Raw genomic sequence first — 14,613 nt, forward strand, 5'->3', positions numbered from 1 at the left:
GCAGAAGCCCAGACTGATATTTAGCCATCAATAAGGACATCTAGTACAAACCAGGCTTTACGCCCATGCTGGTCTGACAGGTTTTCTCTATGCTCAGTGAAAAAAGGACTGAAAGAGCACAACTAAGGTAACTGCCTAAAATAAGTAGATTATTCACGTCCTGGGAGTTTAAGAACTGTACAGAAGGGTTAGATGACCAGTGGTCCTTAATGTAAAAACAGTCCTATTCATAAAAGTACACTTAGTAATGAGACATAAAAAGGATTAAAAAGATGGAAAATAAAAGAAGTGTTGTCAAATATTATAAATGTCAGGTATTGCCAAGGAGATTACACTTAGGTAACATTTAGGACATATTAAGTTAAAGTCAGTAACTAAACTGCTCACAAGTACTTACCTCCATGAAAGAAAAACAATAGTAATGTACCAGCACTATTGGGATTCATATCCCAGTCTGGAAAACATCCATACACTTCACAATCAATTAAATTGGTGAATACATGCTTGAAGAAAAAGTTCATAAAAAACCCCACAGTTTTACACAAGTTCATCTAGAACTAATATTTTGAGATGTGAATAACTGATTTTCCCTTGTTCAAATGGGTTTCAGCATCAGCAAGTAGAGTGAATGCATCAGATCACAGAGCAAGGACAGAGATCCTATAGTCTACTTTGGTGGCATGAATTTCTAAGCATTTGAAAGCTAAGCTCTTTTCCCACTGCAGTAATAGCCACATGTCTCTACTTACTTGCACTTGAAGTTCTCAGGAGTGATGTTGTGCTGGTGAGGAAACTGGGAATCCCACCGCTGGCACTGGATTCCACTCCATATGGTGTTGACCATGCCTCGATAACCCTCACCCTGTCCCTGAATGCAAGTTGACGTCTCAGGTGCTGCCTCTGTGCTGTTCACAACACTTTCATCTGCAGACCCAAAGAAGAAGTGCTGTTTCATTTTCCTAAGACTAAGCCTGGCTCAGGATGTCAGGTTTGAACTCTGCATTGCAGTTCAAATCATGGAAATTGGCGATTTCACAAAAGAACTCCAATCTGATGTCTTTTACAGAATAATTTTCTCTTCTTCACATTCACAATATCCATGAAATCAAAATAGGGGTTAGGCCTTATGCTAGTTTATCCACTTGCAGGCAAAGAATCTGCAACATTTAAGAGCCTTTGTTCAGTGAGACACCTGACCTGTGCTATAACATTGAAGGTCAGGAGATATTCTTGGTTAGTCTTTACAGTTCAGCAAATATTTTCTCATTTGCTTAGCTTTACAAAACTGAGTGACCACCCATGTGCACACTGTTAAACATCTTAATACATATTAGCAAGATTAAAAAGCAATTGGTTTTCTCCAAAGAATTCCCAGAATATCAAGTCACAGGAAAAAAGATACAGATTTTAAAAAAAAAAAAAAGATAAATCCTATTATAAAGTAATGTGCTATACCCTCCTTGAAGTTTCTCTTTTTATGCCTCATAGTTAGAGGGGGGAAAAAAAGCCCAGCTTTTGGAAATCAAAGATCAGTATTCTCTACGGAGAGACAAATGTTTTAAAGACTAACAAATTCATCAGACACAAGATCTTTTACAGATGTTGATATACTCTGCATTCACCCTAGTGTGGGCTGTCTTGAACCAAATTCAGAAAAACAGTGGTTTTTGAAATGACTCATTCACATAGCTTGAAAGTCTCTTTTTATTTCTTATGCAGTTTTCATAATTGCAAATTAATGGCACAGATATTGCATCAGATATATACAAACTAGTACAAAACTAAACACACTATAGTAAGAGCAACAATTCTACAATGTCCCAAAAAGCTCTCAACATAATATTCTTGTAAGTAACTACCCATCTGTTGGTAGTTGCTATTGTTCACAAGACTAATTTTATTAATTACCTTAGAAGTATTAGTCGCCAGTAATAAGTCTGTTAATAAAATTTTAAAAATAGTTTTCTTCATGTGGTCCAGTGGTTACAACAATATTTGTGTGTTGCTCATAATATAGTTCATTCCTGGTAACTTCAGCCAGTTCTATGAACTTGAAGAGAATATGGATTTTAAGGAAACCAAATGTCATAACAGATGGGTTTGGCTGATTTGCTGTCTAATCTTCTATGTTAAAGATCACTTCCCTGTCAGATGATAACATCAAGTTCTGCAGTTGAATTATACATTGCTTCATGCTAGCGAAAATTTGCCTTTTTCTCTTCATCTGGTTGACATTTTTACACCAGTGTTTCATGGTCAAATTAATTTCCTATTCTTCCTTCCCAAGGCACTTTGTCTGTAAAGCTTGTCCTGTTTCAACGGGATTGTGAGTTCCAAGCTCGTTCCAAAGTTAAAAGGACATGACACTGCAAGTATCACAAGCAGGCGTCTGCAGGCTGACAAATGCATCCTTTCTAGCGGATTCATCAAACAGCTTTGCAGCTAGTAACTGTATTTTTAATCATTATTACTCACTTTTTACATAATTGGACAACAAAAAGATTAATTCATACATCTAATAGAAACACATAGTTGCATATTTCAGTTTTCCATCATAACTAATATATGAAAATAAATTGGAATTATATTCAAAAATAGCTCCTAGCTGATTAGACTGAACATTGCTGTGCGACATTCAAATACATACCAGCCTTTTCAAAATATAAACGTAATGCTTTTATTAAAAATGAAAGAGATGTGGTATAATTTGGAAATAAAATAAAGAGCTACCTACCACGGGGAATTTCATCATACATATGGCATCCCAGCTGCATATTATTTCCTAAGTAAATTAATACACTACAACTATATAACTCTAGCAAAAAGTTTTCTTAAAGAATAATAATAATGCATAAAAATTCAATCTAATACAAGCCATTATAAAGACCTTATTTATACACAAGAAGTTACTATTTCAACTGTAATGAACTGTATAGTACATCTACTCTGTACTCAGTCATACTAGAGAAAAAGTAAATAGTTAGGCTTTTATGTATCATTGTGTGTGGTTGTGGGTTTTTTTAAAATCACATACCTGAAATGAAATCACTAATGCATCAATTGATTTAAGCAAGGCCATAGAGTCATTTTGTAGAGCATTCCTTTTTATACACCTACAGTTACACGGCTCATCGCTAAACCTTACACTATGTGTCTGGATTGTGACCTCTATCTGTAGATCAGATTTTACAACACTTTGTCCGTGTCAAAATATCCTATTTAAAGGAACCAGACGAGCTTAACCATCACATTGTCATGAATACTTGCACAGTCAAACCACTACTGGAAAGACTTACATTATAATGGCTAAGAGAGGAATTATTTCAAAATCTGCAATGTGTGATAGATTATCTGCTACTACTACTTTGTGGCAGCTCTCAGTAAGAATTCTAGAGATGAAGAGGATCATTGAAATATTTTTATTTGAATTAATAAAGCAATTCTATCATTCCAAAAGGTCCACAGAAGAACCCTCCCCAAATTCTTCTTGCTATACCACCTGCATTTCCTACAAATGTCTAATTTTCAAACATGAAAAATGAAATTTAAAAATATTTTTGAAATTTAACTCTGAAATTCTGAGGGCTGGTGCCCTCAGAAACAACCTCTGCCGTTCTGGCTCTTCAGTCTCACAGAAAGCTCAAGAGTTATCAAAAAAGGCTCAACAAATCCTTCATTCATCTGGTGATTTCCACAAACAGGCATGATGGGAACAGTCTCCCTGTTCATGTTAATGAAAGGTGGTCTGGATGCTCACAAGGATGTGTGAAAGCTGGAGGAGCAGTGCCTGCCTCACCAGCCATTACAGAGGTGCTCTGCAGACTAAAAGGCAGTTGCCAAACATTAAGAAGTGCCCAGGTTGTCCAAGCCTACAACTTACATAGTCATGTCCATTCAATACTGGTCTTGTTCTTGAGGCTAATTACTCTTGTCACCCGCATAGCCAATTATCTAAAGTTTAATAACTCTGAGCATGAACATCAGATGTGCAGGGCACTGGTGAAAGAGTCTTGAGACCACACTCACCAGTTCCCTTACAAGGTGGAAACAAGATTAAGCTAAAAATCAATAAGGCTGTATTCCCACCCTTATCCTAGCAGTTCCTTTAAAACATAAATTAAGACCTGCAACTCTAAGGGCTCGTTCTAATGAGAAAGACATTATGAATTAAGTTAGAAGATGAATTTAAATTCAATAAGGAACCCTTACTATGCAGGCAGGTACTTTAATTTCATATTAGAAGTGCCCTTTTCTTTTTGTTCCAGTTCAGATTTTATAGTCCTGAACTGAGATAAAAAGTACTGTTAAATGAAGACCACACAAAACATCATCTTATAAAAGAGTACTATTTATGGTTTATTAATTAAACGTTACTTCTTATTCCTGTATGAGACTTCATTATGAACAAAAGAATTTGGTAATTGTCTAGCAGCGCTTTGCTACTTTTGAACTTTGTTGTAATATTTTTTTGTGTTCTAGATGACTCAAATTAACCATGTAATTCAGACAGCTACTTCAAGATTTACTGTTAGTAGTATTTCTATCTTCACATGTTCACTCTAAAGTCCCCAACCAAAGTGTAATAATGCAAAGGTTTCCTTTTTTCTGTAAAACTCTCCCTATTTTGATACTTAAAAATAAGTAACTTTGTTAATAAAGTGCTAGTTCATGCATTCATAGATGCTTAAGTAAAGAGATGAAACATTGTCCAGAGCTTCATGTGTAAAGCCACAGATAGTCTTCTCAGTTCTGGTTCTCACACTAATATCAGCATGAGGGAATCAGCAGGGGCCTTGAGTCATTCTACAGCTGAAGTAATCAGTTAGAGTACTATTTATGTCTTTAATCCCAATGACCCAGAAGAAAATCCTGCACAAATTTTAGGTCAATGATGAAACCCCTACTGACTTAAAAGAAGGTAGGGATTTTGCTGGAGTATTCATGTTCTTTCATGGTAATACCATCTATGTATTTTTGGAAAAAGACGTAGTTGGAAAAGAAGCAGAGTCCTAAATTACTTCATCAGGAAAATTCCTAATTTTGCTTATATTCTTGCAATGTCTTTCCTAGTGTGTCAGTCAACAAGAGGAAAACGTGCCCTGATTTTAACAAAAGACTTTTAAAAGTAGATATTAAAAGATAAGAGGTGCCTTAACCCAGTAAAGAAAGTGTTCTATACACAGCAAAGTCCTCATTAAACCTGATCCATGCAATTCTGCAAATGTCAGTAAGAAACTTTAGTGGTGTTATGGGGAAAAGCTGCTCATGCTCAGTTACACTGCATCCAGGCATCCCTACCTCAAGCAATATGATCTACAGTTCTGGGTAGTATGATAGCGGCAGTTCTTTTCTTTCCACATGTTTCCTTCAATGTACTATCTCACAGTACATGAAACATGGAATAAAAAAACCTGACTGATTTCTAGTGTTTTGGGGTTTTTTTCAGTAAAAACATACGAGAAAGTGATGAAATAAATCAGACCCAAGCTCAAAAATCACAATACTGAAAAACTCATTGTCACCTAAAACCTGCACACCTACAGTTCATTTGTCCTTGAACACAGAGAGATCTTTCCAGGTTATTCTAATGTCTACAACTAGGCCTTAAATCCATTGAACAAAAAATATCTGGATCTCTGCAGGTTCAGACCTCTTAAATCTTACTTTCAAAACTATCATAGAGATGATGAAAAGGATCTGAGAAGGATCCTTTTTTGAGGAAATGTAGATTAAGCCATTGCGTACACAGTGAATGCTTGACCTCTGCTATGCCTCCATGTGAAGCAAGGTGGAAGGTAACACTTTATTAACTACTAAACATTAGTCTCTTCACTGCCTCCTTTCTGTAAACATCTTTATCTTACATAAATATTAAGCTTAAACTGAGTGGCACTTTTATTTGTTTACATACTATGATTCAACAAATAACTCTTTAATCAGAACTTCACATTCAAATGGGCAGTGGAAATCTCTGCTTCTAAAGAATGAGTAATCTAATATTGGTGATTCTTTGCCTTCCCCAAAATTGTATGCACGCTGAAACACTTTGTTTTATACCTAGATTCTCAATTTTGCTGTTTCATTACTTGCTTTTTCCCATCAAACCCAGACCCTTACTAAATTCTCTCAGGGCTTTTCAGGCTCCAGTCACCCCTGCCTATTGCCTATGTGTACTGACAGCAAAGGCTAAATCCATGCTAAAATCAGCTAGGCTGGTTGGAAATCAGTTAGGCAACAACCAAACACTGTCCTTACCATAATAACTCCACACAGCTCTGCAGCTATCGAATGACTGACATATGCAGCTTCATTTCTGGGCTTCAGCACCTCTCTCATAGCCCTGTAGTCCATCCACAGAAGTGCGGTTATCCTTTTTTCTTTTTTTTAAAAAGTGGTATAAGCTCCACAATCCTGTCTTCCCTATAGTCCATATCTTCATTCATGCCAAAGTAACAGTCATTTTCTTTTTTCATATTTACTGTCACTGCTTCCATTTCTTCATTTCATCCTACACTTCTTCATTGCTGTCATAGTTGTCCTTTTATCCTCTCTTCTAACTAAAAATTGTCTCAAGCCAAAACCACAGACACATATGTGAGCAACTTCAAACCAATCCTGGGGTCCCTGAAGTCTTAATCCAGATCCAATTTTTGCAGCTTGAGCCATCTCTAATCCCTAATTGCTCCTGTCATCTCTTTCTCACAGCCCTGGCTGTAAGCCACAATGTTTTATGCTGCCTTCTGTGCTTGGAAATAAAGTTACAATGCCCTCCTGTCTCCTCAGTCTTAAAAACATATTTACTTTCTGAATGCTTCCTTCCACTGACTTTTTTGCCGAAAATTTTGTATATGAGCTGTTGTCAGCATTTTGGCTATAGAGCATACTAGCACTCATGACATGTAGCAAAAACCACAAAGCAGCATGCTACCTTGTGGTCACTCCCCCAAAGGGAGGACACCTACGTTTTTGTATATGGTCCAAGGACTCGGATTAGCAAAGTATTTTTTCTAATTAGTATTTCTTGTAAAATATATAAACAGTCCTCATCATAGGAATTAAAAACCTGTGTGAGAATCCAAACCACAAAGCTATTAAGACATATAACTCATGATGTTCTCTTTTTAGTGCACTGAGATTGCACGCAGCCACAGCTTCAGAAAATGGAGCAGCCACTGAAACCCAGAACGGCCTAGTGTTTTGGGCTCCCTGCTAGGAGTTGGGAAAATAGTTTTTCTATGTTCCTCAACAAAGACAAAAAACTGAAAAAAGGGCTTTGATATTTTGTGTTGGTATTCTGGTCACCAAGCTGGTGATATAACTGTAATATCAGCAATGAATTCCCTCTCCAGGTTACAAAGGAAAGCACTGAACAGCATTGCATCTTATGTAGAGAGCAATGCCATATGCCTGTGCTAAACATCCTTGGAAAATATCTGCTGAATTAAGCACTTTCAAGATCACTACTTTCGTGTTCTTCCTCATATAGATTGTTTCAGTAATTTCCAAATATCTAGAGTTTTCTGCAGCAAAAAATACAGTTTTGTATATGACATTTCCACTGATCTTAATATATTTTCTAAGTGAAGATGAAAGAAAGAATTTCTAGTTGTTTCAGTCAACTTTTGCCTAGAAATGAGACAAAAGGTTTTCATCACAACATTAAAATCATTACATTGTGGGATTTTTTTAGATTTCATTTTGATGATTACCTTTTCTTCAGGACTCTAATTGTGACTCGGGTAGACAAAGGTGACATTACAGTAGTTTGCAGGAGATCTTCCACCCAACTGTTTTATAAAGCTTAGGCCAGACTGTAGCTACTGAAAGTTGCATGGACTGTAAGCTTACGTGACCAACAGTGCCAGATGTGAGTCCTCAGAACACTGACACATCAGCTCAGGAAATGCCAAAGGATAAAGGTTTATAAAAGTTTCATTTGTGAAACAGTCAGCTGTAACTTAGGAATATTTTTTTTTTCATAATAAAAACACTTCTACCAGAGAAAAAGAACAGATCTAGTATGCTACATATGATTCATATATTATCTAATAATTAGAGAAATGTAGGAAGCACGGTTTAAAAAAACAAAACAAAACCACAAAAACAAAAAACACAAAGCAAAAACCCAAAGCAACAACAACTCCTAACTTAATGAATTAAGTAATTAAGTACTACATTAAGTAGTCCTGTTAAAAGTTTCTTCTGTCTCTGGAGAACCTGATTACAGACATTACCCAAAGAAGCAAATTAACCTCACTTTTTTACAGTAGAATAATTTTGCTAATTTTAACTACCTTATACTGGATTTACAATGACATATGATAGTGCAGAATAATTTCAGTTACTCTACTTCAGGAAGCACATTAAGAGTATTCTTACTCAACCTTTGGATTTCAAAAAATTGACTGATAAGAAGTGACACACCAATGGCCTAAGCCAAGAACAAGCAAGAAGAGAAAATTCTGAACTGTCAGTGGTGAAAGCAGAAAACATGGCATAATTTGGTTTGGTAAGAATTCCGAGTGAAGATGAAGAATGCCATGCTTCCCCCTTTAGGTAGCAACACTGCTCTCCCCCCCTCTCCGGTGTTTATATATATGGTAACATTATAGGAAAAATACAGGTTCACATTATGGAAACAGACTTTTTGTAAGATTCACTACTGTCTCTATTTTATCTGGATTTTAGATACCCTGGTAATGGCTTATCTTGGTTTATATAACAATAACAACAAAATACAGAGAACCTTGAAAATTAAACAATCATTAAAAATCACTCCTTTTGTTATTTTTTTTTCTTTTTTTCCCCTTTTTTGAATTCTCATGTAAATCCAGTTCCAGGTAAGCTTTGTTGATCTTTTTAATAGAATCTATTCTCTTCTATCGTCCTCCCAAGAGAGCCAAATGAATTTTATAATTACACAAACCTACTGAAGTGGCACTTAGAGCTAGATGAAAAGCAGAGCGTCTGGTTTTGAGGATTATTTTTTTTAACACTTAATTTTGGTCAAAATTGAAGCAGGACAACAATGGAAATTGTAGTTTCCAAAACTGCAGATCTAAGAGAAACTGATTTTCTCATGAGCAAACATGACACTGAGTTTCACTGAGCAGTTTTAGAAGTTTCTCTTTTCCTCTACTTCACGGAAAATCCAAAAATACTGTTTTACCTTTTCTGCCTGTTTTCCTGGGGACTGTGTCACAGAGCTGGGGCACATGACTCTGACAGGCTTCTACAGTATGGATTCAGTTAGTCATGTCTTGTTTTCAGAAATTGCCTTTATTCCCAAGATGTTATAAACAAAATTTTTTGAGAAGAGAATAAAAAAATCTGCCCAGGTATTATGAGATTGCCTTTAATATCATGCTTGTACTCTGGTTATTTCACATATTGTCAGTTCACTAAGAGCAAAAAATTGAACCCAAATCTGGCAATGAGAAGCATGACACATAAGAAAGAAGACCATCATCTGTAGATCCCACAAGCTGTAAATGAGGCAAGGAATTTCAGAGATGCACATCTTGGTTTCCTGATTAAAGCATGTCCCAACAAAACTTAATTCTACCATCTGCCTCAGCCCCAGCATTACCATGAAAGTTAGAAAAATTACTTTATCCAAATTTTCAAGGGAGGTCCAATACATTTACCTTCCTCATTGTCCCTGTACTGCTCATTTAAGACATCTAATTATCAGTAGAACAGAGTTGTCAGAGCTACTACCAAATTTAAAAGGATCTGCACTTTGAAGACAGAACATGCCACAGAATGCTCTAAAAATTATGAACCAAAGCATTTCAAAGTGGGCATCCAACACTTGTATACCTTAATGTTACTTTGATTCAATTCCCTGTCTGCAAAGTGAGGATAACAAAAGTCACCATATTGTAGTTGGGGGATGAAAAGAAATTAATTGCCTGTGGAGTGCTTTGATACTGGAGTGCTGAATATGGAAATTAGTAATTCTGTCTTGAATAGTGTGCAGGATCCAAGACCTAGAATCACACGATGTGCAAGAGGAAAACAAAGCAATGAACAGTTGTTGACAGAGAGACCACTGAGTAGGACCACTGCAAAATTGTAATGCAGATGCCCAGCATGGCCAAATTAATACCATACATGAGATCTTCATGATGATGATGTTGCCTCACTTATTTAGTTCTTGATTTGCCTACATTTTAATGCAACTTCCTGTATGTAAGATAGACATGTATTCCAGTGCTAAGTAGCACACAACTCTTTTATTTCGTGTCTGGATTAAATATAATGTCTTTGAAAGCTATGTTTTAAAAATCAGTGAAGGGCAATGAATGAACTAGCTGTAGTCCTATATTGCTTGAACTATCTGTATCCAGATTTTGGGAAGGAAAAGGAAGTAATAAATTTTGCTTGAACTCACCACACGTTTTAATTGCACAGAACTCCCAGGGGGTGTTAGGGTCAAGAGTGTAGCACCATGGTCTCAGCTTGCCATCAGGATTGCGGCAGTAATTATCATCAAAGCCCTTGTCAGGATATCTGCAAACCACAATGAGAAACGTGTCAGGGAAGGCTTCTTGGCAACACTGCACTCACTGGCTTGTAGAAGGTACTTAATGGACAGTATAGCAGAGGCCAAAAAGAACCAGTTCCTATTAAGCTTGAGTCTGATCCTGTGAGATGGATCAAAATACTCTTTAAACACTATTAGAAAGTTAATAACATGAAGTCTCTTTCCATATATGCAGCAGAATCAGACCTTCACTCAGGGGATTCCCTGCTGTGCTAATGCACAGGATACCGGATGGGGTAACTCTGCTAATTGCTAAACTCTTGCTCTTGTGTCTGTCAAGCGATGGTCAGACTCTAAAGCCACTTATTTTTTTGAAACAGTCCAATTAAGTGTGGATTATATAAACACTGCCTGGCATGCTGGACTCATTAAGAAAACAGGTTCTTTGGTGCAACAGCCCTGCGTTCAAACTGGAAGCTATTTTGAATAGCTGTGTTACTAATGATAGCTCCATTTTTGTAACAGAGCTTATTCTAGGTCATGCCCTCATTTCAAGCATTGGGGGGGGAAAAAGAGAAAAATAAGGAATTAACTTCTGTCTTGCTTTATCTCATTAAGATTTGAAACTATTTTGCCATTTAATTATTTCCACGTTCCTACTGCCATCATTGAACGATCAGGCAGATATTCAAGATAAGGAGGTGCTTTTGGTATAAATGTGCTATAAATTTATCTATAAACTATCTATAAACTTTAAGAGAAGGAGATAAATGCATACTTTTTTTTCTCCAGTGAATACAAATTGTCTTGGGTTTCCAAACTTATTGAAACATGTTTGTAAAAGAAACAAAAAGTAGATTTATCCCTGAGGGAAACATGAAGAGTATGTAAGAGAACAATAAAGTTAACTACCTGGGAACCTGAATCCATTTACAACTGCAAGCAGATGTTTTTCACACAAGCAGAGGAAAATATGATTTACAAGCGGGTGTTTTTGCTAGGATGCTTTTTCTGTCAAACAATCATCCTAATTTTGACTTATGTATTTGCAACTTGATCTCCCATTCCTTGGGAAAAATCTGGTTCCTTCATCTATACAAGGGACAGGGACAAGATTTAAGTAGAATTAAAAAAAAAAAATCAAAACAAAACAAACACCAAAACCACCAAGGAGAAACCTCACAAAACTGACAATTCAAGGGCAGTCAAGAATGTGGTAGTTTCACATCTAGCAGTAGTACCCTGTTTTCTGCTAGGTAGAAGACAAAATGTAAAGGAACAATTTCTATCCAAGGATTTCACAAGAAAACAGTTAATGGGCTAATAACATAGCAGAAAACAAGATGTCTTTGGCCTCCCAGTAGGTGCGGTGATGACCTTTGACACTGGCAGCACAGGCTCCATAGAGAGTCCATGGCACTACCCAGGAACCAAGGTGAGTCCAGGAATGGCAAGGTATCTGCAGTCATAGCTCCCAAAAACCATTCAAAACAACTGAGTATGTAAAGAAACCACTTTCTAAGAGGTAAGTGTTTTCATAACACTGAAGGTTTGGTCCTTCCTAATATGATATGATATGTTCCCACAGTATGTCAAAAATGTGTTATTTACTAACTAAAACTTAAGTAGAGATGTAACAGTTCTTCCGGGATTAAGATTTGAGTGTCTTTGTGGGAGGGAGTAGTGTCTGTCAACTGTATCTTTCCATCTACTATATCTATGTACCCTTTTCTAGAGCAACAATGGCCTGCCCAGTCACTGATTCTTCCCACAATATTCAGGCATGCTTCTGTCTTCCTTCATATCCAACAAGCAACAGTTCCTCAGTTCCTATAGAAAAGGCCAGCTAACACTTTTAAGATACAAATATTAGGGATAAGATAAACAACAGGGCTTCAAACTGTTCCACACATTTCAACAGTGAGACTGTGGAGAATTCCCTAGGAGCTCATCCCTTTGCTCTGCACACTCCTCCTTCCTCAGTACGCTTGGGCACAGACCTCTTGCTTAGACCCAACAAAGAGCCTGAGGTTTCCAAGATCTTTCAGAACCCGACATATTTCTTTTTTTTTTTTTTTTTTTTTCTCCTTGAAGCTGCAGTAGCTGTACTTCACCACTGAAACTGAAATAAAGCATTAAGATACACATCTGGTGTCAAAATTAAGACTTTTTCTCATTTTCTAGGAGGGAAAAAAAGAATGTTAGACAAAGAGATAACGTTTATTCTCTTTAAAGAGACAGATGCTGATCTCTAGCTCTGTTGGAACTAAACTGAAGCTTGTTGTCTGAAACTCTTCAACAATAATTCTTTTCCTCTTCTTTTTGTTTTAAACGACATGCAGGACTGGAAACTTGATTTTGTATAAAGTAAATTTTCCTAAAAGAGGTATAAACCAGAGTATTTTAATAAAAGGATACCTGCAGTTATTCAACTCTTATACTACACTCCAACCCTACTTTCCTCCATGCAATAAGTACCTATTTTCAGACCATATTTGATTTTGAGCAGAAAATACGAGCAGAAGAGAAAACTCTTGCTTCTCTATGCTGCTCTATGCCTACCTAAGTCATTATCCTCAAACAGTCTTCTTTCCATACTGAGGCATAATCCTGCCCATGAGGAGTACATGAGAGAACTGGAGCTTCAGAATACAATTCTGAATCCACTAATAACTAAAAACAGGTCATGTAGGAGCTGTTTGGGGGAATTCCTACTGCTAGCTTCAATCACATCTATGTAAACAAGTATTATCAATTCTGTTCAGTAACTGACCTCTGAAGGGAATAGATGTGGTACAATTCATTGAGGTGACAAAAAGGAAAAGTGAGATATATTCACCCTGAGCTGAAAGCACTGTCCAACAGCAAGTAAACTGGAGCATTTGAAAACATTACCTGTCTTTCTTCGTTGTTGCAACTGATGAATCCATAAGTGAAAATAAGTTTAAATCTATGCAGCTAGTCCTTCCTGATTTCCAGATTATTCACATTAGCCCTAGATGATATAGTGTAAGCCTCTCTAGAGATTGCTGTATTTTATTGGATCATTTGTTCCAGACTTCCCCTCTTATTTTCAACTTAAATGACTATTAAAAAAACAAACAAACAAACAACACAAAACCAAAGTCCATAACATTTTTAAAAGCTAGTATAATCAAAGTATAATTGTCACTACCTTTAGTGACCGGTCCATGAAGTTAATTAATGTGTTAGAAATGTACTGGACCTCAGTTACTCTTCTGAAAGCACATACAGATCAATTCAATCTGGCTGCGTGGATTTTTGATAAAAAAGCATTTTTATTACAGTCTGAAAACTCTCAAAAAGATGTTTTCTGAAGGAAATCTTTCAAGGAGGAAGACAATAATTTGTGAGACTGGAGTTAGTCTGAAAAGTCATTTTGCAAACAACTCAAAATTAACAGAAAAAAGAAATTTCCTCCTGGCAGCAATATTATTATTGTTTGTACCCAGAAATTCTATAAATGTTTCACTCCCAAGGAACAAAATTCTTTCTGTTACTTATTCTAGAATGCACAGCAAGTGCATGTCAAAACTCAGAAACAGATTATCTTCAGTCCCAGTCTGCTAATACAAAATATTTATTGAAGTAGAACTATGGGATAGCCTGCTTTTATTTATGAAGCTGACCATCTAAGCGAAGAGGAAAAAGAGTTTATATCACAGAAACTCCAAAACGGCAGGTTCTTAATGTTTTGCTGAATAATCAGGCTCTCTAAAATCTACCAATATCAGTATTTCTGAGTATAAAAATTACGCTTTATTTAGTGGAACATTTCAACATATATAAAGATACTTTCAGTCGAAGGTCTCAATCATTCTGAGTTTGTTGATTCTTGCAGTCTTCCTCTGGCAGTTCAAGTTTATTCAATTCACTTTATAAATGCAGTTAATCCAAAATCCAGAGTAAAACTAAAATGAAACGTTAGTTCAGTTTAAAAGAAACACAAAGGCCCTCCTGTGTGGCCTAAACACCCCCCCCGCCCCGCCCCAAATCCTTCCAAGAGTGTATTATAGATGACCTTTTGCTGCTGGGTGAATTTTACCCTCTAGGACAAACCCTAATGAGGATGCAATTTGTCTTGCTATTTCTGACTCATCTTT

The 14,613-nt window shown here is 36.5% G+C and overlaps 1 protein-coding gene across 1 annotated transcript in view; it reads right to left on the reverse strand.

Annotated features, from left to right (window-relative positions):
- Window positions 1–14,613, reverse strand: part of HGF (hepatocyte growth factor (hepapoietin A; scatter factor)) — a 45,266-nt gene that overhangs the window by 17,687 nt on the left and 12,966 nt on the right. Inside the window, exons 6-7 of the mRNA XM_009706534.1 lie at window positions 10,397–10,515; window positions 750–924 (exon numbers count right to left, since the gene is read on the reverse strand). Of these exons, the coding sequence (XP_009704836.1) occupies window positions 750–924; window positions 10,397–10,515 (294 nt within the window). The remainder of the gene's footprint in view (window positions 1–749; window positions 925–10,396; window positions 10,516–14,613) is intronic.

This window comes from Cariama cristata, unplaced genomic scaffold (genome assembly GCF_000690535.1).
Source record: "Cariama cristata isolate BGI_N322 unplaced genomic scaffold, ASM69053v1 scaffold10358, whole genome shotgun sequence".
Classification (NCBI taxonomy): domain Eukaryota; kingdom Metazoa; phylum Chordata; class Aves; order Cariamiformes; family Cariamidae; genus Cariama; species Cariama cristata.